The sequence below is a fragment of the Centroberyx affinis genome, unplaced genomic scaffold (genome assembly GCF_046629955.1).
Source record: "Centroberyx affinis isolate AG114_WGS23_722 - 3 ecotype Tasmania unplaced genomic scaffold, CSIRO-AGI_Caff_v1 ptg002792l_1, whole genome shotgun sequence".
NCBI classification, from domain to species: domain Eukaryota; kingdom Metazoa; phylum Chordata; class Actinopteri; order Beryciformes; family Berycidae; genus Centroberyx; species Centroberyx affinis.
In genome coordinates, this window is record NW_027280942.1 from 63537 (window position 1) to 91515 (window position 27979).

Below are 27979 nucleotides of genomic sequence, written 5' to 3' on the forward strand. Positions count from 1 at the left end.
TTAAAGTAGTTGTACTAGTCTATCCTAGCAATTTGCAATCTTCATGCAGGTCATTGGGGCTGTGGAATCAAGTCACCTACCCCATACTGAATATGAGAGACATACAGAGAGATAATCTGTTAAACTACATTGTGAATCAGATCAACCCTAGTCCTACTCTTCCTGCAATGTGCAATCTTCATGCAGGACATTAGAGCAGTGTAAATCAACTCTCCCCCCCCCCCCCTACTGAATAACAGGCCCACCCTGTTGCATCTCATCTACTTTGGAAACTTGGATAGAATATATGCCAAACTACTGCATGTATCATCAGTAATCTGGCTACACATGGCACAGTGGAAGAGGCTTGCTCAGTTGATTTACAATTCTAGGACTTTCTCAGTGACATGAATGGATTTCTCAGCAGGGAAGGAAGAGGAGGCTTTTTGTCTTCTTGGCGAGTCAAGCCGCCTTGGTCACACCCTTCCCCGCCTGGCCCCCTCCCGCTCTGCCCGCCATGTTCTGGAGGAGGAGATACGTGTAGCTTGGCCGTTAGCTGGCTTAGCATAGCAACACACAGCTACGCGGAGGCGCAACAAGCTCCTTCAACGCCAAAATAAGTACAGTATCTTGACATTTTCCTGGGAATTGCCGATACTAACTTATGGGTTTACACCTCTGGATACACAGTAGACCCTAAAGTAACTCGAAAGAAATGGTAAGTTCACACCAGCTACCAAGATAGCGGAGTTGTTTTGTTTTTCAAGGGAGTCCTGTCTCCAGCTTGCTCTGGTGATGTCTCCGCCGAGTACTCGTCTTGGCTGGCTAGCTAAGGTTTGCTAAATAGCTTAGCATGCTAGTTGGCTTACTCAGCACAGATATTATTGTTAGCTAGCTGGCCAGAATGGTTGTGTACCCAAGTTAGGCGTTGGGATGACGCTCAATTGTTTCACCAAATAGCAAGTTAAGATAAACTTCTCGTTGCCACTATTGTTGGGGTGATCAACAGTTGACTGTTTAGCCGAACTACGGGGGGCGAGAAGATCCGCGGCTAGCTAACCTAACATAAGCTCAGCTAGCATTGGCCAACTTTTCTTTAAAGCCAAGTTTTGATCACGTACTAGCAAGCAAGTAATGGGCGGATATCACAGTGTGAATAGCAGAGTCAGTGCCAAATCTGACTAACATCTAATGTTTACTTGAAAAATCATGGAACTGGTTACAGGTTTTCTAGTGAGCTGACTTAACTAATATCAGCGTAAGCAAGTTAACGTTCGCTAGCTTAGTTAGCTACTTGTCGCAAGTTTGCACTTGACTAGCTAGCGTTAACTGTTAGTAGCTCGCTAGTTTGCTGAGGTATTCCGCCGGCTTTATTCAAATGACATTACCCAAACCCGGACCATGGCCACATCCAACTGTATAGTAACGCTAGATATGGTTACGTAGATAACATTAACGTGTAGCGTTGTTTTGTCAATCAAGAAATAGTTTTCTTAAAGAAGTTATTTACGTAGTAAGCAGAAAGCTTGAAGCAGTTTAGCACAGTAGCTAACATTAGCTAAAGGCTACGTTAGCGTACCTGCTATCAATCACATCAGCTCATCAGATCAACGAAGCGCCGTGATTTATTTTTATGGAGCAGCTTATTTCGCTCCATTTCGTTTACTGGGGCGCTGTGCTAATGTTGGACTTTCAAAATAAGACACCACAACGTACATTAGCAAGGAAAACTTAATATCTGGTTTACTTATTGCTACTTTTTAGGGACATTTTCATGCCGTGTGGGCGCTGTCTGTTTACTTGTGCCAGTCCTAGTTAACACTACCAGTACATCTAGTCAACCAATACTCTGGACTAATGGTAGTGCTTTTTGTTTTGTGGGGCATAACCGGTGATGTTGTTCTTCGAATGCATGCTAGTTTTCTCTCCTGTGCCGCACTGAGCCCATATAAACGTGGCCTGAGAGAGGGGCAGGGCTTTGTCTATTGTCAGGATGATCAGTCAGTCACAGTGGGTGACAGATGCATCATCACCGTCCTCCTCCCGTTCCTGGCTTGCTTTGTCTCTCTCGGGGCCAGGGAGGACAAAAGGCCGGATGACGTGTCGATCAGAAGGGGGTGTCATGTCTTGTTTCTTCTCCCCTGCTACTACAGGCTAGATGTTCAGCATAGTTTACACAGACTCACAGTCACTGCAGGGCTTTTGGGACACGTGTGAGTGGCTTGGTTGTGTTTGGGTCAGACTTGATAAGATTCTTAGTTTGCACTTGTAGGAAGTTAATCCTTGTGCTGTGCAGTGATTTAGGATTGTTTACATGTTGCTTGCGCTTACAGTTGGTGTTGGTGAGAACTGAAATGGATGAATGACCTTTGTGCCATTTGATTGCATTAGAATATTGTAGATGTAGTCAGAGTCTTGGGAAAGAACCGGCTGGATGGCTTGATGTCACTCTTTTGCACTCTTTCTCTCTCTCTCTCTCACACACACACACACACACACACACACACACACACACACACACACACACACACACAGGTACCTGGTTGTGCAAGCTCCGTATCTCTAGATCAGCTTTACCCTTGCAGTGTAAGCCTAGCAAGGTAGACCTGTTCCCAGTGTACTGCTTCTCAACCCTTAATGCTAATCGCAGTTCACCTGGGCTCTGCCAAGACACACACACAGACACTCACCAAGCCACACACAGGAAATGTTCAACTTGGCGTTGTGTTTTGTGCCGGACGGCTGACTCGCTTTGTTCTTGTTGAACGTTTTGAGGGTCCAACCGTGTAGAGGAAAAGTCACTCACCATATCAAGCTGTGGAAATCCGCAGCAAATGCCTTTAGGTGACAGCATCATCAAGGGGCCGAAAGACCTGAGCCTGAAAGTCCAGCTGGACCAGGGTTTCTTGCCTTGTTACTAAGCAACTGTCTGGGTGCATTTTATTATAAGGCCCTTTAAGGAGTATACTGGTGTCATTTAGAGTTGTAGCCCATTTACTACTGTTTACATCTCCCCCAATCATTTTGCAATTCATGCCCTAAGTAATTCGATTTTTTTTGTTGTTTTTGAAACACAGATTTTACAGTGTAAAACTTGAAATTAACTGCTGTCCCGGCTTACAAAGACACGGATGTGACAATGAAGTTTGTAAGGTGACATGTTTTTCAGGGATTGTTTCCTGGCTTAGACTTGCATTTCTTCCTGTGGGTGTCAGGTGATTGAGTGTAAGCAGAGCGGAACGTAATGCGCACACTGATGTGAAAACACTCAACTCGGGCGCAATGAAATAATGATAAAGCAAACTTACACAAAACCAAATTAAGGCTCTGTGTGTACTGTGGTGGATTATCTAGCTCGGGTGATTTTCAAGTCTGTGGAAGTTGTATTTAGAGAATGAATGAATGGCAGCAAATGATGAACCCAGGTCCTCTGGTTGAAGGACAGTCTCCCTACTAACTAGGCTGCACTCCCCTGCTGCCAGTAGGCCTTGCCCCAGGGCCTTTGACCCATAACTGAAAGATTAATAGAATATTTATTGATTGCCAGCAACCAGCAGTACATTTTGAGTTAACTGTTTAGTAACATACAGTAGAGCTCAAGTATGTGATTTGCTTAAAGAGGCTTGTGTTATGGAAGGCGGACCTAATTTGCATTTCCCTCCTTAGCATGTAACTGAGCTCATTACATGCTGCTGTGTTGTTATTCTTGTCGACTGTGGAGGAGGTGTGGTGAGGGCTTGGCTATGAAGCGCATTCATGGGCTTGTTTCTCTTCTCTTACCCATTCAAACAGCTCCATAGCCGAGTTGAGATTAACCCCAACAATTAGGCCATTATAGATGCACTTGGGCCAGCTGGGTACTTGCAGGGTACAGCTAATTTTCTAGTGATGCTGCCATTCTTTAAGCATTAAAAGTCACGAACTCTTACATTTTTTTTACAGTGGAAACAGAAAGTTAAACAAAAAAACCCCACAAAATTAATGTTTGTGAAATGATTCTTCACAAACACAAACTTCTCTATGCGTATCAGTTTGACGCCAATAGAAAAGGGATGAGACAGACAGGGTGGCAGCAGTTGATAAGTGTGTGGGTTTATCAAGGACTGAAGCTGTTAGTAGCAGACCCTGGACTCCATTTAGATTCTACTACTTCATTAGGCAGAGGCTCTGGCCTTCTGGGGGTCTTTATCCCTCTATTTGTGTGTGTTTTGAAAGTTGTGAGTTTGTGTGTAAGTTGTGAATGTCAGACAGGCCCAGTCAGTGGTACTCAGTCCTTCACTGGTTGGCCATTACCTCTTCTCCAGCAGTGTTTGCATCTTTTTGTTTGGAATCACAGTTTCACCCTGTCCATGGAGTATTTATGATTTGTGGATTTCAGGCTATTTGATCAAAAAAAAAAAAGGAATTCAGCAAAATCTGGTTGCACTTTGAGGCACCAAACAGCTGTGTAACATGCAAGTATATGGTTCTTTGATACCAGATGTGAAGTGATTTTTTCATTTGGCTAAAGTGAAATTAGCTGCAAATTGACTAGAATTTTATCTCTGCAGCATTGTAGCACAAGAGATAGTTACATGAGATCCTGTGTATTAGAAAATGTTCCCAAAACTGGTGGAAGTGACTTTCTTTTTTTTGAGAAAACATTGCTTTTTTGTGTGTGTAAGTGTGTTTGTTATGGCTCCACAGTCAATCATGTTTAGTCATATATCGCAACTGTACTTTTCTTTAATTAATAGCAGAATTTGGCATTATTGAAATTTAAATTCAACCATCGTTCACTGTAGATAAACATGGTTGAGATGCAAAAAGTGCAGTAATATTACTTTCTTTCAAATTGAGACTAATGACCATAATTATAATGACTATCAAAATGATTTGGATGATCATTTTAGCCATATTTTGGCAGCCCCAGTTTGTGCTATATAGAATTTATATGAATATTGGATCCTCTAGTGGCGATGGCAGGTTCAGCTGTCAGTCAGCAGCGGTGAGTTCAGTATCGGGTCATGTTCAGGCTGTATTCAGTTTTGCAATTCAGTTTATTTGTGAAGCAGAACTCTGTATTCACGTCCAAAAAAGCTTCCTCTTTTCCTGCCTCCATCTAGATGTTTTTGTGTGCGATTTTCTGGTTACACTCCTATACTAGCAGAGAGGAGGGAGACTGGCCTTTTGACAAGGATATTGAGGGGCTCACGGTTCTGTCATTGGTACATGATTAACCTGCATTGACACATGATTATGCACGCTCACACACACACACACACACACACACACACACACACACACACACTCGCTGACAGGCCCTGCCCTGTGTTCTGTCTTCTGAGGCTTGGGAGTTGGGTGATTTTAAGCAAAAGGAGGAGGATTGAAGGGGGGGGTGGGGGGGGGGGGGTCTGTTCCGGGGTGTGGGGTGGCTGGGTGGGCTGCGGGGATGGGGGCGGCGGTGGGGTGGGTCGGACAGGACAGACTCTCCTCTCTTCTTCCTGTCTGCTATGGGTGAATAGGTGATTATAGCAGCAGATGTGTCATTAGGTCTGAGCTGTATTCATGCGGATGCAGGGAGAGGGGGGGGGGGCGGGCAAGGGCCTGGGGGGGGGCAGTGCTCCACAGGAATCACATTTCACTGGCGTTAAGTGAATTTACGGGATGTGCCAAGTTGTTTTCTTACCCCTCTGCCCCCCCACAACGCACCCCACCTCCTTTCCTCACCGTCGTACACCCCCCCCCCCCCCCACCTCCCCTCAGCTGTCATTCCATTGCACAGCTAAGCAGGAAGCTCCACGAGACACACACACAGCACACACACACACACACAGAAGCACTTGCTGCTTTGGAAATTGGAAATTGAAATTGTGGCGTTCGAGACAGAGGCTACGGAGACAGCCACCCAAACACTTTTAACACTCTCCCTGAGTTGTGAAAGTACTTGGTCGCGGGGCATGTCTGTGCGTGCTTTGTGCTGGGATCAGATTACTGAATAGGATAACTCACCATGGGCCCTCCTAGGTAGTAGAAGAGAGTAGGCAGAGAAGCCGTGGGCTCGATAGCTCCCACACAACCTAAGTTGCCTGTTTGTTTTATTACCGAGAACAGCCATTTAAAAGCTAAGAGATTCGGTAAGTTGTCAGTTTATGTGTGAATGTGTGTAACTGTGCAAATGTGATGCAGGGTGGTGATGGGGAGGGTGAAAGAGTGCATGCTCAACAAACAATCTCTGGATAAATAAAGGTAAAAATTTGATTAGACCATGGGCTAATCCGGCTGAATGGTCGATGCATGGATACCCTGCTGTGGCTTGTTTGCATCTCAACCCAGACGCTACTGTAAGATCAGATTTCACTGAAATGGATCTTGCTTTCCAAGCAGCCCCATTTCACATCAAAATGAGGATATTTCTAGGTGCACAGTAGGAAAAATAGCTCTAGACACATTTATATGTCAGTGCTACTTTGTCTTTTTTTATGTGTGCATGTTATGTGAGTTGAAATACGGGACTTAGGTGTGTAGGTTACATAGCTGTGACTGTCTACACTCACACACATACTGGTGTATGTGTGTGTCTGTCAGTCAGGAAGTGAGTACCAGCTGGGCTGCTGATCTGCTAGAGACAGGACAGAGAAGTCATCAGTCACTCCTCTCGTCATCATCAGACTGGAAATGGTTTGACTCCCCTGCCGCCCATCAAAGGGTGGAAACACACTTTCTTACTCACTCGAGGCCCTGGTGATGATATAGGGCTGAACAGTATACTGAATTTGGATTGATATGGTGCTGGGAAAGAAGTGAAGCGTCTGGCAGACAGACCTTACTCACTTAAGATCAGAAATGTTATCATATGACGAGACTGATCATCAATTCAGTGGGAAACAGTGCAATATATGATAGGGTTACAGTAGCAATCCAGGTCCTAAATGTATTCCCACAATGTTCTGTTGTAGTTGGGCTACAAGGAACATTTTTAAAGAAAATATGAACTTACAAGTAGATATAAAACTGCACATGAAATCTCAAATTCAGTCTTTCTTGTGCCATCATCAGTTGCACTTATACCTGATTTACTGTCATTCATGCCACCTAGTATTGGCCTATTATAAAAGGTACATCAATTGCATTTTATTTAATAATTTGAACAAGTTGCGTTTGAATATTGTATAACCATCCACAGTCGCATAAAACCATAACATAGGCAAGTGGATGTAGTTCTTCTTTTCCTTTTTTTTTTTTTAACACTGATCAAACAGCTTATTGCAGACTCTCAAAAAATGGCTTATTCAGAACAGGTTAACTATCAGTGTGGTATGTTCCTAATAAAACAAAACCTGCAAAACCAAGGCCCCTCTTCTAAAACAATAGGTGCTATTCTTTCACAAATGGCAACATTTCACGTCAGGAGACATTTTTCCTCCTGCCGGGCAAGTTTTCTATTGCGCCAAAGTGCATGTCATTAATGCTGAATGAATTAATGGTAAACACTGGATTAGAGGAGTCAGTGGGAGTCTACTCAACCAGGCACTTTGGCAGCTATTATACTGAAAAAAAAATCCACTTCTCTGGTTAAATACTGAAAATGGCAACTTAGTTTTGGAATCATTCAGTCACTGTGACCAATGGGTGGAAAAAGATTGTTTCCACCCTCATCACCTAGCACACGCCCCTAAAGTTCCCCTAATATTACGTAAAGTGTTTTGTGTTTCCTATTTACATACGCTTGTGAGTAAGTGTGAATGTTGTTTTCTTTAGTGAATATAACCACTGATTGGTTCCCACTGACGTTGTGTTTGCTCTTGAGTGTTTTGTGGTTTTTTTTAAGAGGGTCAACTACTTCTCCCTGTCTCTGCACTCAAAGCCCACCCAACGAGCAACTTCACCACCTAAGGCTCTCTAAAAAAAAAAAGCCTGGGAATACCGTGACCACACAGAATTGACTGGCTTGACGTTATTCATTCACAACACCCTGCTTTGTAATTTGCAATTGCGTCAGGTTACTGTAAACTGAAGTGAGATGATCAAAGTGGAAACACAGCTCGTGGTCACACCACCCTGGTGTTATAATGAGTGGGAGACAGGCTCCTTTCAATGCAGCCTCATTGAAATGCTTATCTAGGTTTGAAAGTATGAAACGTCTTGTGTTGTCTATAGTTTGTAAAAGTAAGGCGCTGCAGTGGCTACAATAAGTTTATCATTTAGGTGCGGAAACTGGGATTACAATGACAATTGTCAGTAAAGCAACCAACGTTAAACCCAAGATCAGCGGTTTCATATGTTTGGTTTAAGACTTAAAAAATGAAAATGTCTCCGAAGTATTGTGGAAAATGGATATATGAGCTGTAAGGTAGGCTGAATAAAATACTGTAGACTTTAAGGTTGATTATGCAGGGTCATTTTTAGGTAGACAGTCAAATTAGCATGCAAAATGGAGTTTTAGGTTGTGAGAGACATGAAAATGTTACAGGGCTATAAATGATATATTTCTGTCAAGCAGCAGGTCAGGTGACTTATTCAGAAACCCATTAGAATGAGGAAGTGTTTCACTATTTTGGTTCGGCCGTAGTGTCATTTTCTCCTTTCACATTCTCGTGAAGAAGGTTTACGCTTTTTTCGCCTCTCTTCACTATCTCTGCCTCCCCTTCCTTCCACTAACCTGCCGTTTCTCTGTCTGTCCTAGGTGATGGCGTGGTCGTGTGTGCAGCCAGCGCTCTGCGTGTGGAGATGGTTTTAACAGACGCCGTTCTGGAGGACTCAGGAACACTGCACTGGGCTGGAGAAGCCTCATAAACACACACACTCAAAACGCACACCTTCATACATACGAACATTCACACGTGCACACGCCCCCGCCGTGCCGTGAGAACGGACACAGACGCACGGACGCGCAACAGAAGCTTCGCACCCTCGGCGTGTGCGTTGTCTTAACTCCTCCCTCGTGTGAGAGTGTACATAGCGTTTCTTCCCGCCCTCCCGCTGCCCCCGCCACCGCCCGCCGCCGCCATGCCGAGCTCCACCATCCGCCGCCAGATGAAGAACATGGTGAACAACTACTCTGACGCCGAGAAGAAGGTGCGAGAGGCCACGTCCAACGACCCGTGGGGGCCGTCGTCCTCGCTCATGTCGGAGATCGCCGACCTCACCTACAACGTGGTGGCCTTCAGCGAGATCATGAGCATGATCTGGAAGCGGCTCAACGACCACGGCAAGAACTGGCGCCACGTCTACAAGGCGCTCACGCTGCTCGACTACCTGATCAAGACGGGCTCGGAGCGCGTGGCGCTGCAGTGCAAGGAGAACATCTTCGCCATCCAGACGCTGAAGGACTTCCAGTACATCGACCGGGACGGCAAGGACCAGGGCATCAACGTCCGGGAGAAGAGCAAGCAGCTGGTCGTGCTGCTCAAAGACGAGGACCGGCTCAAAGGAGAGAGGTCAGACGTCCGTTTTTGGCATCGGGTCGTTAGAAAATCAGATTTCACGTGAGAAATGTAGCCGCAGCTTGGGAGTCGTCTCGTGTTTGTGTGTAAGCTGTACGCTGACCTGCTGTCCCGCCCTGGCAGATCTCGACTCTAATAGAACTATTGGACACTTTTTCAGGTCTCGGTCTCTGACAGTTAATCAAATCTGTTTTGTTCTTTTGCGGTCTGAAGCGCTGAAGATTGCTAATCTTGTGCAGTGTTCAACTGAGCATCTGTACTGGAAAAATACTGTGGCGACTGATTTGAGAAGTGCTGTGCAAACGTTTTTCCAGAACCAGTACTTTATTTTGTCATATTTCGTATTATATTATTATCACACTGGTAAACGTTAATCCTATCCACACACTGACTACTTTTGCCTTACATTTTAATAGAAAATCATGCTGCTACTTGCTACTAGGATGTGAGAGCAGCAGAAGTTGTGTGACAGCAAAATGCGTCCAACTGGAAAAGCCCTTTTTGTTTCCCCTCTTCAAAAGAACTATCACTGGTTATTACATGGGCAAAACAGTCTTAAGTAAAGTTAACTTGTATTAGAATTACAATTGAAACAACTTGAAGTGTGATTTCATGTCACTATTTTTATTCCATTGTTGCGGTTTAATTTCTATAATTAGAATAATAATATCATAATCTCTAGTAATAATATTGTCTCTTAGTATGTCCCCCCACAATGAAATCCGGGTCGGTCTCTTGTTTCAGTCGTTTATTAGATCATCCATCCTTTTTATCACGCGATATCTCAGACACCGCAGATGGGATTTTGTCCAAACTCATTAATTGGCCCGAAAAACGAGGGGAGGGGGGGGTTTGCTCCAATTACAGGTGGCATATTTGTCACTAATCGGCCATGGGGAGGACTGCATCATTCCTGTGGTTACGACATGTTTACTGTCCCCTTGCCTTCAGGTCTCACGCACTAAAAATGATTCTCTGATGATTGATCTTGTGGTCTGTTTTTTTTTTTTGGTGTCCTACCAGGTCTCAGGCTCTGAAGACCAAAGAGCGCATGGCCCAGGTGTCCACAGGCAGCAGTCAGATGGGCTTCGGGCGGGGCTCGTCCCAACCCAACCTCTCCACCTCCTACAGCGAAGAGTACGGCCGGTCGGAGGGCTCACCTGCCTCCTACCACGGCTGTGAGTATTGGCTTATAGGCTCTACGCCACACACACACACACACCAATGCTTGTTCCATATGTTCAGGCAACACACGTAATACACATTTGTACACACACACACATTCTGCTCCCCTCTATCTGTCCCAGTTGGTGTAACTTTGGCCTACATCCTGAAGCCAGCCCCTCCCCCTGTTCTGTCTCTGGATCGCAGGCCCGCAGTAGGGCTGCATTCCTCAGCACACACATACACACACACACACACACACACACACACGCAAAAGAGGAAGCAGAGTTCATCCCCATCCCCCTCCGCCTTGACATGACAGAAGAATCTGCTCTTCCCAGCGATACACTCATCCCTCCAGAGACGGAGAGAGAGGGAGAGAGATGTGGAAACACAGAGAGAGGGAGCGATGGAGAGGGAGACAGTCTGAAGAGAGAGGGAGACAAATTAGAGAGACGCGGGGAGAGGGAGACGGCAGTGAGAGATGTAAGAGGGACACCGTGCAAAGACAGAAAGATGGAAACGAGTTTAGAGAGACTGTGTCTGCTATCTGCTAATGAAGCATGTACATCTTCTCATAAATTTATCAGTAAAATGCGAATACTTCAAGTGTAACGCATTGCCGCTCCCCGGCTCATTTGTGTCGCGGTCCATTGTTGAATTCTAAACCAGTGGCCTTGAAGCGAGAAAGAGCGCAATTGAAAACGTCACACAAAAGAGGAGTCGAAATGGAACGACAGAACGGTGGCGTGAGAGGAAGGTAGAGCTGAAAAGAAACAGAAATCACAGTTAGGAAGTGGGGTACCAGAGAGAGAAGGAAAGGACGGGGAAAACGGAGAGAAGGGGGGGGGGCGGGAACGTTGAAATGAAAGAGTGAACCCTGCCCTCCTTCCTTTTACCCTCACACAGACCCACACTCACCTCTGACCTCCGACCTTTAGTGCACAGCGGGGTGACTGTGTGTGAGAATGTGTGTGTATCTGAGAGATGTCTGCCTGTGTGTGTGTGTGTGTGTGTGTGTGTTGCAAACATGCATGTGCTCTCCTACATGTGTAGCGCGTATGTGCGTTCATGCTTTTGGTTTGCGTGTGCGGCCCGCATTCCTGCATACGAATTATGTTTGTGTGTGTGTGTGTGTGTGTGTGTGTGTGTGTGTGTGTGTGTGTGTGTGTGTGTGTGTGTGTGTGTGTGTGTGTGTGTGTGTGTGTGTGTGTGTGTGTGTGTGTGTGTGTGTGTGTGTGTGTGTGTGTGTGTGTGGCTCCGAGGCGGAAGCTCCAGCAGCTGAGTCATCAGTCGAGCAAACGGGAACGAGAGGCCGGCCAATAAGGAGCGAGGCCCGGGCCGTCGCCGGGGGGCGTTGCCGGGGGGGGGATTTTTGGGATTCCAGCGGAAGTTTCCGGGTATTGTTTTGCTCGGCCCGGGTGTGAATGAGCAGCCATCCAAGTGTGACTGTCCCCTTTCACCCAGGGTGTCCACCAGTCCTCAAAAAGGCTGTAAAAGTCTTAAATTGAGTTTTAAAGCCTTCAAAAATATGAAAATGTCTAAAAGATAGTTAGAGATGTTATTTTTCCACGATTCAGTGACAGGTTTCTTTGCGCTGCATGTGCACTTGGAGCTTAATTCAGAACAGGGTTAGTGGTATATGCTTTATTGAACACAACAAATTCATTTTACGTTGTCCTTTTTTATACTGCCCATTTATACTTTCAGCACTTTCATTTCACAAATAGTGCCAGCTTTGTTCCTTTATTTTAGCTTTTAAATAGCTTAATTTCAATTCCAGGTAGCGTTAAAACAGTCTTCATTTTCTGAAACCTGCAAATACGCTGTCACCCCACACACACACACCTCTCTGTGTGTGTGTGTGTGCGTGCATTAACATGCGCGCGCGTGAGGGACCCACAACTATTCTTAGACTGTAGTTTCCCAGAGGTTAACCAGCCAATACCGAAAGCAGATTTCCCTCTAGTTTCTTAGTCTCCAGTTTAATGATGGCTTGTTATTTTTGGTGTTTCAGCTCAATTCGGCGGTTCCAAGCCGCAGCAGGTCGGTCACAGGACTTCCAACAGAGACAACACACAAGTGACAGGGTAGAAGTCAGAAAGGAAACGGTCTTTATTTACATCTTTCAGGAAGGAATGCCCAATACAAAACATACAAATAAGAAACAAATTCGGATGTTGCAGTTCACTAACTCAAAATACATGGGCTTCACGCTTCCCGGTGTTTTCCCCATTGAACACTTAAGTGGTAAATGCGGGAGAAAGTTGACTTGTTTTATCTTCAGGTGGCTCACAGTGTCTCTCACTTGCAACACTTGCGGTTCCCACAAAGGTCTGGAAAAGTATACATTTTCACAACTGAGCATAATGTCTGGAAAAAAGTACGAAGAAACGCCGTCGCAAATCACTCGAGAATCCGACATGCTCGTTTGAGAAACCGCCTCGCTCCCCGGGTTTCCAACAGCCACTTTATTCCCCATATAGAGAGACATGTCTGTGACTGCGGTGGTAGTTAGTGGTTGACACCCTGGGATAAAAATCTTATGCATTATTATCACCACATAAATCTTGCTACGGATGACACTAGTAGTCCTCAACCCATTTCACTTTCTCCCGAGCTCAGTTCTCACAGCTCAGGGCTGCAATTGGACATGAGTGATTTAAAAACGGTGACAGAAAATGATGATAAATATGCAGAAAGAAGAGTAACTAATTTGTGCAGGTAAGAAAACTGGATTGAATAAGAGAATCTAAAGAACAGACAGAAACAACATGGGAAATGCTAGAACAATAAGATCCATAAGATAGCAAAAAAACAAAAAAAAGCTTTTTGAAATAAGCTTTTCTACTCACAGGAATAGCTGCTGTGTCTGTGAGTAATGCCAACAAATGCCGATTATCCATATATGGCAAATTCCCACAGCGGTAAGGCAAGAAACTGCTCTATTTCAGTCCGCTTTGAGTCGTGTTTATTTGCCTTTCTGCGTCTAGCTACTGTCAAGTGTTGCACTGTATGTTATTGTGTTTGCAGTCTAGTTTCTGTTTAGGCTTAAGCCTAATTGTCGTTTAAGCCTCGCTTTGCAACCGAGCGGGGAGGATAGCGTTCCCTTTGATAGGAGAACTTATTGCATGTATCCCGCGTGTTAATTATAGATATTGGTGAAGATGTAAGGGAAAACAGCAATTTATCTACCCATCCGTCTGTGTTGTTAAATGTGAAGGAATTACCTCCCGCTGCTAAATGGTAGAGCAGACAGTCTGTGCGCTAATGTGGGAAGAGCTGAAGCTTCCATCTGCTTTCAAAGTAGTTATGAGATATTGAGTGTTTAGAGTTTTACATCCCACATACCAAAGCAAATATATCCTTTTTTTAATATATACACTTTCAAAAATCTGAAAATATAAGACATATTTAGAGAGCTGTTTGTACCGTTCCATAATGTAAAAGACTATTTGTTGTCCAAAATGCCAGATGGAACCGTATAATTCAAATGCATTGCGTAGGGTTACAGTATATTCGTTCTATGTAGGGGTTTGGCACTGGTCTGTGTCCGCTGTCCATTTAAGGCAAGCAGGGTGGAATGTAGCCGATGTTCAGGCCGTGGTTCATGTCCCACCAGCTAACCAAACACACCTCTACCCCTGGTCCCCTCGGTTCCTTTCCCCGGAGACACGCAGCCAGGGGGACAAGGAGCTGAGGAGAGGAGGCAAGGAGCTGGGGAGAGGAGACAAGGAGCTGGGGAGAGGAGACAAGGAGCTGGAGAGAGAGCAGAGGAGACAAGGAGCTAGGGAGGGAAGAGAGGATACAAGGAGCTGAGGAGGGAGGAGAGGAGACAAGGATCTGGAGGGGAGATGAGCTAGGGAGGGAGGAGAGGAGACAAGGAGCTGGGGAGGGAGGAGAGGAGACAAGGAGCTGGGGAGGGAGGAGAGGAGACAAGGAGCTAGGGATGGCAGAGAGGAGACAAGGAGCTGGGGAGGGAAGAGAGGGGACAAGGAACTAGGGAGAGAGGAAAAGAGACAAGGAGCTGGAGAGGGAGGAGAGGAGACAAGGAGCTAAGGAGAGAGGAGAGAAGACAAGGAGCTAGGGAGGGAGGAGAGGAGACGAGGAGCTAAAGAGAGAGGAGAGGAGACAAAGAGCTGAGGAGATAGGAGAAGGAGACAAGAAGCTGGGGAGGGAGGAGAGGAGACAAGGAGCTGGGGAGAGAGGAAAAGAGACAAGGAGCTGGAGAGGGAAGAGAGGAGACAAGGAGCTAAGGAGAGAGGAGAGGAGACAAAGAACTGAGGAGATAGGAGAAGGAGACAAGAAGCTAGGGAGGAAGGAGAGGAGACAAGGAGCCAGATTTGAGCCTAGAACATTTCCAATTCTTTCCAATCTGAATCATTTCCGATTATGATGATCTTTTGTTCGTAGCGGTTAGTCATGTTGACGTTGCATAAGTTGCTGTAAGTTGCTGCAAGTTATGATGGGCATCCTGTTTCAGTAATGTGTTTTTGATGGCTGGTCATTGTCATGAGTCATGGGTAGGAAATGGGCTTCTAGCACATTAAGACCTAATCAGCGCATAGTAGGCTTAATACCTGAAGTCACAGCTTTATACAGGGATTTCCCGAGATTAAATCGCCCACCTCAGCTCAGTGTTGTTTGTTTTTCGACTACTTAAAGGAAAATTTAGTGCCCAAAAATATCACGCGAAGCTTTTTACCGTTCCCTTAAATAAGCTTTCCGGATGACGTATATGTGCTTTCCCTATCATGGAACACTTGAATAGGTCCCTAAATGTATATCAAACACACTGCCTGTATCTGAAACATATAGTTAACATACAAATTATTAGGACCACCATCCTAGCATCGAGTCCTCCTTTAACGCATCTCCTATTCAAGTGAAGTGCAGTCAGCCCCGGTCAAAAACTGTGTTCTGATGGAGATTTATTGCGTAATCTGTATGGAACATCTGCTATTGTAAGCCTGTCCAATGGACTTCTTCAGAAGCTAGGAGGATATTAGTCAAAGTGAGAGGCTTTAAAGGTAGCTGTGTCTAATAGTGAAACCAACCCATCAGTGTTTCCCCCTGAGTCGGATTCATGTCTGTCTGGCTTCTAGGGTTGTTTTGGTGTCTGTGCTTCTGTCTTTACATCTCTCTCTCTCTCTCTGGCTGACCTTTTACATAAGATTTGCTTACTTTTTAGGAAATAAGTGATGATGACTGAGTTGTTATAAGCGAGGAGGAAATGATTGAAATTGCCTGTGTAACGCAGCGCACATGAATTATAATGCAGCACCGATGTTTATGATCGAGCAGAACTTGTTTCACAATGTTAAAGAACGTCCATCAACTTCCCAAGTATTTAGCGGCCGTCATATCACTTTACTGTGTGTGAGTGTGAGTGTTTGGGAGTGTCCACATCATCAGGAGAGCGTGTCACGACTAGTCTTTGTAGAGAAACAAAGAGAAGGAAAAGAAAGGAGGCAGACGGAGGAGAAGAGAGAGAAAGTTTACAGCTGGAGAACTAGAATTTGGATGAAAGTGCAGAAGGAGTGTTAGAAAGGTGGTGTTGAGGCGGCTGGACAAGATGAAACAAAGATGTTGGCTGTGTTTTGAATTGCAAATCGCTTTTATTCAACACAAACCACAAAAAAACGGATAAAACAGCCTTGTAAATGGAATATACCCGTGTTTTCCTGGTGTAAACTGAGGCTTAGGTGGTGGCTGGCCTGGCTTTGTCATCACAGCCAATTTATCACCCAAACACTTAGCTTTTAAAATCCAATTGTATTTATATTTCCATGGCTAACAGGACCAGAACAGACCCATCAGTTTGTCAATATTAATTTATCACTCCATTTGTTCCCAACATGCCTGGGATCTCTCACTTTGATTCTATGAAAGATGATTGCCATTGCCATCACAATTTCAAGTATTCCTTATTTGACAACAGGATTAGCCCAATTTGTTATTGTTATCATTAATTGAAGCAGAGGTCATTGTGCTATAATAAATGGCATGGACAAAATCGTTTCTCCCCCCCCCCAAATGTTTTTATTTTTCCTTTTTCTTTCTCCTTTTGACTTATTTGGGAAATAGTGTATGCATAATAAAAAAAAATATTCAGCTGTCTATTTAGAACATCCAATAAATGAACAAATTCCTCAGCTGTGTAGTCAGAACATACAAAAAACTGTTTACCCAGGAATTGGGTACATGGAGCAGTGTCACGTGACTTTCCTCAATATCCAGCTAGTTTAATCTAGGAACAAAAATATGTTTCTATTGGTCCTTGATCGCCTTGCTCGCGCCTCCCTTTCATTCATTTATGTGATGGACTGAGTGGAGTTGACTGTCTGAAGTTAGTTGCTGCAATTGCTTTTCTTCCATATGAAAAATAAATAAAAGTAATGGAATCGGTTATTTTCAGGAACGCCACTGTAAGATCATAGCCGTTGTGTTTCCCTTTGGTCAGTGTGTTAACTGGACACTTCCAACGTTCCCTTGGCTTTTCACCGCCATTCAACACTTGCATCCCTCTTAAAAAGGCTTTTATTTAAATGCAATTTCCAAGCCAATTTAAATTCACTTTTAAAAAATGTCCTTAAGCGGCTCAAAATGACGCTTAGGTGGCCCGCCCAAGATTTTACAATGCAGGACAAACTCTGTTACCTTGGGTTTAAATTGAGCCCAAGCAAACCCTACTCATCCACCGTAGAAATCCCTTTCCTCACCCCCAACCTGCACACAGCTACAAATCATAATGCTTCTTTCATGTATGTATACAGGTTGGTTAAGTGGTTCGTTGATAGTGCTTAGAGAGGAGAGTAGGAAAGAGGGAGCAGAAGGAGAGGGATTATATAGAGAGAAACGACAGCATCCAGAAGGGATGGGAAGCGTGATATGATGATGTCACCCCGCCTTGTCATCACCTCCCCCGCCACGGTTCCCACGGAAACAACAAAGTCACTGTTTCCAGCCATAAAGGCACATAAACACACACAGTCATGCTCGGAATGAAACGATACACTCGAGGCTACCTTTGTGATTGCCTCTTGATGTCCACTCGCTACAATGTGTTAACTCTCCCCATGGCTTGTGTGTGTGTGTGTGTGTGTGTGTGCTGTTCCTACCCATAGGCCACATGGCTAGTGTGTGTGTGTATGTGTGTGTGTGTGTGTGTGTGTGTGTATTTCTGCGCTGCCACATGGCCTGATCTAATCCAATAAGCTGAAGGGAAATGTTCTCCTTCACAGGCTCGCCAAAGGCCTGCAACACACACACACACACACACACACACACACACACACACACACAGAGGCTATATTACAATATCAGTACAAATGCAACTTGCACTCTTTCACACCTTGTCTCTGCCTGCTTCCCTCTCTGTCCACGGCTATTATGCGGTGGTACAGTTGTTGCCACTTTATCTGTGTGTGTGTGTGTGTGTGTATGTGTGTGTCTGATGTCTGATAATATATGCGATGGAGTCCCATGTGTCAGTGATGTTAACATGTGTTGTGAATGTGCGTGTTGCAGCCACGTCTCCCAATGCGGGCTCAGAGCTGGAGCAGGCCAGACCTCAGACCAGCGGAGAGGAGGAGCTACAGCTGCAACTGGCCCTGGCCATGAGCAGAGAGGCTGCCGAGCAGGTACACACACACCCACACACACACACACACACACACACACACACACACATTCACTCAAACCAACATGGCAGACCTATAAATATCGGTTAAAATATCGTAAGCCCGTCCCTACGTTGAATCTCAAGCTGCACACGTGGACCTTTTTTGATGATCTTAAGTAGTATGTTTTTGGAACGTTATCCTGCAACTCTGTGCTAACTCTGTCCTGGTCGTGTGTTCAGGAGGAGCGTATGCGCCGAGGAGACGACCTGAGACTACAGATGGCCCTGGAGGAGAGCAAGAAGGAGGGGCCAGGGTCAGGGAAACTGGCCAAGAAGAAGAAAGAGGTAACACACACACACACACACACACAAAGACAAAGACAAAGACAGGAGTGACTCAGTTGTTCCTTTATCATAACCGCGGCCCTGAAATAGCCTTGTCTCTCTCCATCCCCATATTCTGTCTGACCCCGTCTGCCCCCTCAGTAGCAGTAATGAGACCGCTAACTTGCAACAGACTGCCTAGTTTGCCCATCGTTATCCTGCCTGAATAGCTGGCTGACCGGAGTTCAGCTAAAGTGATGCTGAAGTAGGGCTGAAAACAATAATACTGATTACTTTGCTAAATATTGGGATCACAATGACTATTCATGATGATTATTCCTAGGAATAAAATTGTTTTACTGCCCTTATTGCATCTACAGCAGGTGCTCTAAATTAAATTTCCCAATATTGACGTGGACATTAGATGTTGGCAATTCTAATTAAGTAAACAACAATGCATTTCATTTATTTTTTGTTGCAGTTTACACTATGACAGTGAACAGTAAAAAAGCCTGTTCACACATTCATCCATCCTTGTGAAATTCTTTTATCTACAGCAACATAGTTCAGTCTTTTAGCCTCATATGCTGGCAAATGGTTATTGTTTTGTCTCACCACATAATTATGCTGAGGATGGCTGGCCAACAAATATAAGATATCCTAACATTTTCTCTCCTCATCTATTCCCTCTGCATCTTTCCTCCTCCCATTCTTCTTTTTTCTGTGTACCTTTTTCTCTATTCATCATTCAACCTTCTCTCTGCTCCTCCCTTTCTTCCTCACCCACTTACCACCCCTCTCTCTCTTCCCTCTATACCTTCCCCCTCTTTCTCCCTTTCTCCCTCTCTCTCTCTCTCTCTCTCTCTCCCTCTCCCTCTCCCTCTCCCTCTCCCTCTCCCTCCCTCTCCCTCTCCCTCTCCCTAGCCCCAGTCTTCTCTGATGGACCTAATGGATGTTCCAGAGCCGGGCTCCGGGCCCAGGCCCGACCCCTGGGGTGCCGCCGGGGCTGGGGCCGCCGCCGGGGCTGCCGCCGCTGCCCCAGCAGACCCCTGGCAGTCCTATGGTACACACACACACACACACACACACACTAACTGGAAGTGATATGATTTCTGGATGCAAGCAGAGTGTCAGGCACAGGGAAGTGTTTGTGTGCTGAGTGAGGATGAGTTGCTGTTTGCTGTGTTTTGTTTCTGTGGGAGTGCGTTCTCCACCTGCAGCTCTCAGCACTGTGACTCTTTGTTAAGTAGGAATGCCGCTCCACTGGCCCAGCGGCATTACTGCATGGAGAGGAGACGGGGGCGGTGGGGTGTGTGTGGGGTGGTGTGTGTGCGTATTGTGAAGGAATGGAGTGTGGAGGGACAGGCGACGAAGGGAAGGAGGTCAGGGAGAGGAATACGTTAAAATGTGTGAGGTGAAAAGAAGATGAGGGACAGTTGAGCAGTCGTTTTCGATAAGATAACATACTTAATACACGCCACACATGCCTGTTATCATAACCTTATGGAAGTACTACTTTTCTCATGTCATGTTACCATTCTCTCTGGTCTCGTCCCCCGTCTCCCCCCTCCTCCCCCAGGTTCTGCCCCTAAGCCGGCAACCCCGGTGGACCCGTGGGGCGCTCCTCCCTCTGTTCCCCCCATGAAGAGCAGCGATCCCTGGGCAAACCCCGCTCCTGCCGCCGACCCCTGGAGCTCCGCGGCCGCCCGCCCCAAGACCTCCAACGCAGGTGAAAAAAAAAATCACTTTTTTTTTTTCCTCTACAGGCGGCAGCTGGTAGCTCATCCACAAAATTCACCAGCCACTTTCACTGGTCTACTAGCCAACTGTGCTTTCACCCCTGTTAGTTACTTTGTCTGTCAGCAGGATATCTCAAGAACTTCTTTCCATTAAATTTAGTGGACACATCTGCCTTAGGCGAAGGAGCAATTGATTCGATTTTGGGAGTGATCCAGATCTGGGATTTATGCCATTAGATGTTTATTGTTTTGTAGCCATAACTACAAAATGGGGATAGAGACTTGATTCCCAGATCCTAAGAGTATGTTTATAGGGTCAAATTTAAGTGATAGGAATGCTGTGTTTGGGTGTAACAGCAAGTTGGAGAATTGTTCAGCGTTGGCAGAGGTTTTACACTCTCCAAGTGCCAAATATGAATGCTTTTTACACCAGCGCAACTATTCCAAATGGTGTTCGCCTGTCTCCATCTGTCTACATGTGTGTGTGTACCTGCTGTGCGTTTCTGTGAATATGCGTGTGTATTTTTGTGTTCATCTGTATGTCTCTGTGTGTGTGTGTGCGTGTGTTGTCCCCCCCCTCCAGGTAGCTTTGACCTGTTCAGTGCGTCCAACGGTACGTCTAAAGAGGACTTCTCAGAGTTTGACAGCCTGCGCTCTTCCTCCTCTGTCCCGACTGGTACTCACCCCTGTCTTCGTCTCTCTCTAATGACACTTCATGGAGTCTGTGTTAGTCTTGTGTGTCAGCGTCCTGCAGAACCAGCTGTATCTCTCAATATTTTTTGCATTTTAAGTGTTTACCAACACTTTGACAGTGTTGCGGGGATCAAAAATGTGACCTTTCGGCTATGGGATGGTCTCTAATCCCCGGACCAAGCAGACCATTGAATATGTGTTGTGAGATGTTTCAATACATGATCATTAATGGGGCATTAAAGTTGACTTTTTGAAGATTCAAGATTTCTGCAGGTCACAGACACACACTATATGTCTTGTCTTTGTAGGCAAATATCACCAGACCTGAGCAAAGAGCAGTGTTACATCCACTGTAATGTTTAACCTTTAATACTTTTCCACTTCAGATTAAGAGAAATACCACTGTAATCATATCAAATTCCTTAGAAAAAACAGCTTTTTGCCCTGGTCTGGTCCCATGTCACTGTGGTGCAGTCTAATGTAGCCTTTATGTATCGCTTAAATGCATTCGACCTGGGTCAACCAGTTTATGAAATCCCTTTCAGATCAGTTGCCCATGCTTGATTGATCTTGTCTGGTTCATCAGAACCAACAAAATATCAAACCCCACCCACTTGCAACTCCATGCTGGTTTCTGCGTGCGAAAGGGTTTCAGGAAACAGTCTGGCCCAGGTGTGCGTGTTGAATGTTTTCCTCATGTGGTTTGGCAGTCTCTGGTTGTGGGAGGGTGACATTGGTGTCAGACTTTTTGGCTCCGGCTCGACACAAACACCTCTGATATGGTCAAGGACGAGGACAGAAGGAACACAAACACAGGGATGCAAGTTTTTTCTTTTTCCCAGAAAGGACGGTCTCTCTCTCTAACCACCAGGCCACCTCACTGCCTCATGATCTGCAAAGGACAGGAGCCTCAATGAGGTCAATGAGGTCTCTGCTGAATGAGTTGCTCTAGAAATATGGCTTCTCGAATCGACTCTGAAACTGGGCTGAAATGTGCAGGAGTCATTGGGTGTTCCTGTCAGAAGTCTTTTCGGCTCCTATACATCTCGGCTCCTGTGACAGTTTCCATCTGGGATAGTTTCCATCTTTGGCAGGCGGGCTTGTGCATGCGAACGTCTGAGTGCATTTTCTAAAAGTCTCCTCTGCTGTCTCATGGCTGCCACAAAAACAAACAGCTAGGCTGCCTCTCTCTGCGGTGCTCGCATAATAGCATTTCCTGGTCCTTTTTATTGCATCAAATCAATATTATTTCACAGTGTCTGCCTGCGTTTGTGTGTGAGAGACGATAACCTGAGGACCTGTGAGAGTGTGGATTTAGCATATTGCATATAACATTTTAGAAGAGTCCACCTTGTGGGTAGAATTAAAGTTTTCTGGAACTCATTTTAACTCAAAATACAGGTGTGTTTAACTCCAGCTGTTCAATATTATAAATGCAAACAAACCTTTTTCATCTTCAAGAAATGCAAAACTGTCTCAGTCCCTGTATCAAAGCCATCTTTCATTTTCATACGTCACAACAGATGAGAAACAATCTCTTCCGGTACTCAGGGTGTTCCAGTGATTTTTATTTATTTATCCCCCCCCCACTGAACAGAGAAGTTCAAATACTAACATCTACGCAACCGCTACTGCCGCTCTGTGCTCCTCAGGCGACGGGGGCGTAGTGTCCTCTCTGCCCTCCCAGGCCAGCCTGGCCAGCAGCGGCAGCCTGGACCTGTTCGACCCCCTGCCCACCTCCGGCTCCATCGGCATCAACCCCACCAGGAAGACCCCGGAGTCCTTCCTGGGCCCCAACGCCGCCCTGGTCAACCTGGACTCGCTGGTGACCAAACCAGCCCAGCCCGCACCCATAGTCAACCCATTCTTGGCTTCAACAGGTGGGGAAAGTTTGGAAGAAGCCTAGTCTAGTTTATTTATACAGCCCTTTAAGACTTGATAGCATGTTTACATCCTATGTCATCTATATTTTAGAGATATTGAATGAGGAGCTTAGAGTAATGCAGTTTTGTTTTTAGTGGATGTGTCGGGTTTAGGAAATTAACGTTTCATAAGAGTGTACAGACACTTGTGTATGGCAGGTAAACACACAGAGGTTAATAGGGGCCAAATCTCCTCAGCCTGAACCATCAGTTATCCCATTTCTCACACACACACACACACACACACACACACAAAAAGGCATCCGTACACACACACACAAGTTAATCTGTACCGATTAGACACCAGACCTGGCCAGCCGGGGCCTGCAGTCAACCCCCATCCTGGCTTCATCTCGGGAACACACAGGCAGACACACCCATCACACACACGGGTTAACGCTGACTCACTTGTCATCACCTCTGCCCAGCCCCATACTACCTGTTACCTCCTGTCTGGGTTCAGTGGGTGGGCAGAGACGTGCAGAAATAGGAGATGTACTATACCTGTTATGTGCAGAGATTGGCTGCAAAGTCAGTTCTCAGTCAATAAGACTTCATTGATGCACTTGTAACGGCAAAGGAAAGTTGTAAAACTACTGAATTCAGTGTTTTCATTAGTAAAAGCAATAAGCCACAAGCGGTCATGCTTTTACAGGGAAGAAGCAGAGCCTGTTATGGCTTATTGCTCTGATAAAATGGCAGTAACACACCATGGTAATATTAAAAAAAGAACACAAACATTCAATAACGGTTTCACTTTCACTCAATAATTACATAATGATTAAACGTTATTCTTCCATTAAGTAATATTGTTATTGTGCCGATTTCATTCTGGGATTTTTTCAAACTCTTTGAAAAAGTTTATTTTTCCTCACGATAAGTTCAAAATCACCTATTTTAAGTACTGATATGAATGGGGATTTCCAGTTTCCAGAGCATTACAGTTTACTGTTATTTGGTTACAGGTGTGAGGTTATTATGTATTTTACGAAGGCTGTGACAGTGACTCAGACCATCAGAGCAGGACTGGAACTATCAGTTGCATGCTGTCAGTTTTCATGTGAAGCTGTCCACAGACTGTGCCTCCTCCAGAGCCTCAGCTGCAGACCGCTTCCTCACACCCACCTCCTTCTTGCTGAAGCGAGCTCAAGATGTCTACCAGCTATGTCTGCTATCCTTATCTGAACTTCCATTTGTCCTCTCTTCTTCCCCCAGGCGGCTCGGCCCCGGCCCCGGCGGCCCAGGCCAACCCCTTCCAGGTGACCCAGCCGGCTCCCCCCACCCTCAACCAGATGCGGGTCAGCCCCATGCCCTCGGGCTTCGGCGGCATGACCTCCATCCCCGAGCCCATGCCCCTCTCCTCCCTGCCGCCCCAGCCCATCGGCATGGTGCCCCTGGCAGGCATGGCCCCCATGGGCCGCATGATGCCCGGCGTGGGGGTGGGTCCCGTGGGAGCGGTGGGCGTGAGCATCCCGGCCTCCATGTCCATGCCCCAGCCGCTGATGAGCGCCGCCCTGACCCCCCAGGCCGGGACGCAGCCCCCCGGCACCACCAACCCCTTCCTGTTGTGAGGGGGGGTGAGTAGGGGACGACTCGCCCCGCTGCAACGACCCCCACTCTCTCACTCTCTCTCTTCCACTGTGGCTCCCTAAGAAGCTCCAAGACGAACAGGGAGACGTCTTATCCCGTTAATCCCTTTATAACCAACTCCTAGCCAGGCCGTAGTCCCAAACTGGTCTCCTCCAACCCTCCTGGCTCCCCAACACCCCCTCCCACCTTCCCTTATCCCCTCCTCCCTCCATCTCTCTGTCTCTCTCTCTTTTATGCTACAAGCTGCCTAGTCCTGTGTGTTCCATACTGATCTGATGATGATTTTGATGACTACAAAGAACATCTATCTACAGACTTATTGGAGTAGCAGTGGTGTTTACAGTTTTTACACGGAGGCAGGACGGGACCCGGTCCCCCCTCCTCCTCCTCCTCCTCCTCCTCCTCCTCCTCTCATCCCCTTGCCTCCTCTTCCTCACTCCTCCTCTCTCTTCCTCCGGCCCTCCAGAACTACTCCTTTCTTTTTCTACGGAGGAGTGTAGACCTTTTGTGACAGGAGAGTCCGACTGTACTAACGCCAGGATCTTATCTCTTCACTAGAGCTAACCTTTTATAAGCCCTGTCAGCTGGTTGTGTGTGTGTGTGTGTGTGTGTGTGTGTTTGAGTGTTTGAGCGCACATCTGAGTACTTTTACACTGTGTATATTCCAGTGGGGTTCGCTTCACACACACTGGAGTAAGGACGAGAGAGACGGTCAGATATGCGTGTGTGTGTGTATGCTGTGTGTTTTGTGTGTGTGTGTGTGTGTGTGTGTTACTAAGCAGGGATTTTGCACACTTTTGCTTTTTGTTTTTTTGTTTCCGTGACTGTTGGGCTCACCATTAGACCTTAGCTTGGGGAGAGAGAGGCTAGCCGCTACAAACCGTGGAGACGACAACACACACCGCCGTCTCCGTCCTCCGGTACCGCTCAGTCACAACTCTCGTCAGGTCACCCCCCCCCCCCTTCACCTTCGACCTCCTCCTGGCCCTCCGCATGGACTTTGACCCCCGGGGGTCACGGGATGAACTCTGAACGCCGGTCAAAGGAAGATAACCCCTGTTCTGAGGGGTGGATAAAGATGTGCGTATGCAACTTTGGTGTGTATGTGTGTGTGTGTGTGTGCTGTGAAAGCTCGGACGCTAACAGACACGTTTGTTCAGTCTTTCCCCTAAGCGTGTTTTGAGGAAAAGACGTACTGTGACGGCATCAGTATTCTACTGCCCAGAACACACGGACACAGTGAGTGCTCATGGGAAATGTAGTTTTTGGTTTTTTTAAGGGTCAAAGGGAAGAGGGAGGGGTCAGTGTGTGTGTGTGAGTGAGAAAGGCGTGTTTAGCTTCCAAGTGTACTTTACCTAGCAAGCTTGCCTATTTCCCATAGAGCCAAGTGAAAGAGAGAACTGACTTACTGTTACTGTTTCTTATGCACACACACACACACACACACAGGTCAAACCATGGGGTAACATAGGTGCTTGTGATCTTAAAGTGTGTGTATGTGCGCGCACACGTGTGCAACCACGCATCGCGGGCCGTTACTACGGCGACGGGGTTGCGAGGAAAGCTCGGGGGGTGTAAAGGGCATATTAGCCACTCGGCATCATGGGAGAGATTTCGTCTCCAAGTGGATTTACCGTGGCTAATCTGCCTACAAGAACCTTAGCCTTTGGACACACACACACACACATACAGTGAGTTGCTCTCGGGTTGGTCTATTGATAGCACAGGGATTCCCACAGCAAACAACAGCAGACCTGGCATCATGTAAACAAGCAAGTGTTTCTTTTTTTTTTTTTTTTTTGTTTATTACTTTTATTGTTATTTTACTCCTTAGATGTAAATCCATAGCCGAGCATTTTTTTTTTCCAGAGTTTCGGAGCTGTGTACTAGCTAAACCATGTATCACCTCACTTCTCCTCATCTTCCTATCTTCTGTTACTCTCGTTCTTTCTACCTATGGGGCGGTAGGCGCTATATTTCTCTTCTCTAGAAGCACAACTGTTACCAAAGTCCTAGCGACTGTGACTTGGGAGGAGCTGTAGTTGGAACGATGGAGGGGGGGGGGGGGTGTCACACTTCACTGACATAAAACTGAATTTTTTGGACGCTCATAATAAGACTCCACATTATTATGTTTTTTTAAACGCCACAGCTATTTTACAGTTCGGGAGGTTCGCTCTTGTTGGCTGGACATCAGAACAATTACTGGCAGCGAGTTGCTTCTGTCTCTGGGAATGATGCTAATGACGATGTAATGACTCCGGCGTTTAGACCCCTCCCGCTTCTGTAGGTCACGTCTCCTTCTCCCCCCCCCCCCCTCTTCAGTTCTGTTGATGTCACTGCCAATGTTCTAACTGTGGAAAGGGGTTTGTATGAGTTGTTGGTTTTTTTTTTTTCTCTCTTTTGGTGTGAGCTGGCGCCCTCTCCTGGTCTGTCGCCGCAGGACCCATGATATCCCCACTCCGTACAGACCTTCTTTTCTCTCAGGCAAAGGGAGGGGCAGCTCCAAGCGTGTGTGTGTGATGATGATGATGATGATGATGATGATGGTGCTGATGCTGATGCCGAGGACGGTGGAAGATACCGATTATGTATGGGGGGGGGGGGGTCCTGGAGCGAATGGGCGCGACGTTTCCTCGCAGACCAGCAAACATTTTATCCTTAAACTAAATATATGCAAACATTTGGGGAAAAGAAAAGGAAAAAAAAAGATGAAAAAAAGACTTTAACGCTTGACGTGTGTTGTTGTGCAAACTTAGTTTTGCTGATACAGAGTCTTGTTTATTGAGATGCTATGATATCCTAGCTAAAGACAGTGTGTCTGTTACTTTTCTCACCGGCCTTGATTTCACTGCGGCCTGACGTCCCGTTTTACTCCAGCGGTTGTGGAACAGCTCGCACAAAACAAAACAAAAAATCAACAAAAACCCACTGTCTTCAAAACCCTCAGCGCTCTGAACCCGTCGGATGAAACTTCAGCTCAACACTCCTGCCGTTTCACAACCGTGGCACGTGGTGCAGTGAAAGCGTGGCCCCGTGCGTAGCTAGCTCCTCTCCGTGTTACTATGTATTCACTATGCTTTTATCAAGAGGACTAACTGACATTATGGACTCGTCTGTCTCTTCGTACGCATAAACAGCCTCCTTTATTCTTTTTCCATGTTTTCTGTCTATTTACCCTTCTCATAGTACTGGGAGCAGGCTGCTTTTCTTTTTTTTTTTTTTTTGTTTGTTTTTTTATCGGATACGTGCTCAACTCGTTGGCATTATAACTGTATAATATAATTTATCATTTGTACTATTGTAACATACTGTTCTTCTGTATACCTTATTATTCTGTGTAATGGGTTTTTGTAGGAAAGTCACCGTGGTATTTTAACAGCATCTAAAAAAAAAAAAAGAAAAACGAACGCAGCGGGCCGCCAACCGTTAACGGACGACGATGACAACTGTAGCTGCATTGGTTCAAAATAAAATGTGTATCACTTCAGCTCTGTAACACCTGTGTCTGGTGCTGCT

The 27979-nt window shown here is 46.0% G+C and overlaps 1 protein-coding gene across 1 annotated transcript; it reads left to right on the forward strand.

Moving 5' to 3' along the window:
* The first annotated feature begins 558 nt into the window (after positions 1 to 558).
* epn2 (epsin 2) lies at positions 559 to 27948 on the forward strand. Its single transcript, XM_071535933.1, has 10 exons — positions 559 to 697; positions 8645 to 9398; positions 10428 to 10582; positions 18099 to 18211; positions 18433 to 18537; positions 19441 to 19579; positions 20096 to 20245; positions 20839 to 20931; positions 22601 to 22828; positions 24086 to 27948. The coding sequence occupies exons 2-10, from the start codon at positions 8968 to 8970 to the stop codon at positions 24439 to 24441; spliced, it is 1770 nt and encodes a 589-aa protein (XP_071392034.1). The 5' UTR covers positions 559 to 697; positions 8645 to 8967; the 3' UTR covers positions 24442 to 27948.
* The last annotated feature ends 31 nt before the right edge of the window (positions 27949 to 27979 follow it).

Bases quoted from the DNA above. Each gene is read 5' to 3' on its own strand.
- epn2 (XM_071535933.1), top strand. From the start codon at position 8,968: ATGCCGAGCTCCACCATCCGCCGCCAGATGAAGAACATGGTGAACAAC. The intron at 18,212-18,432 runs GTACACACACAC...TCGTGTGTTCAG, and splicing joins GCAGAGAGGCTGCCGAGCAG to GAGGAGCGTATGCGCCGAGG. The intron at 22,829-24,085 runs GTGGGGAAAGTT...TTCTTCCCCCAG, and splicing joins CCCATTCTTGGCTTCAACAG to GCGGCTCGGCCCCGGCCCCG.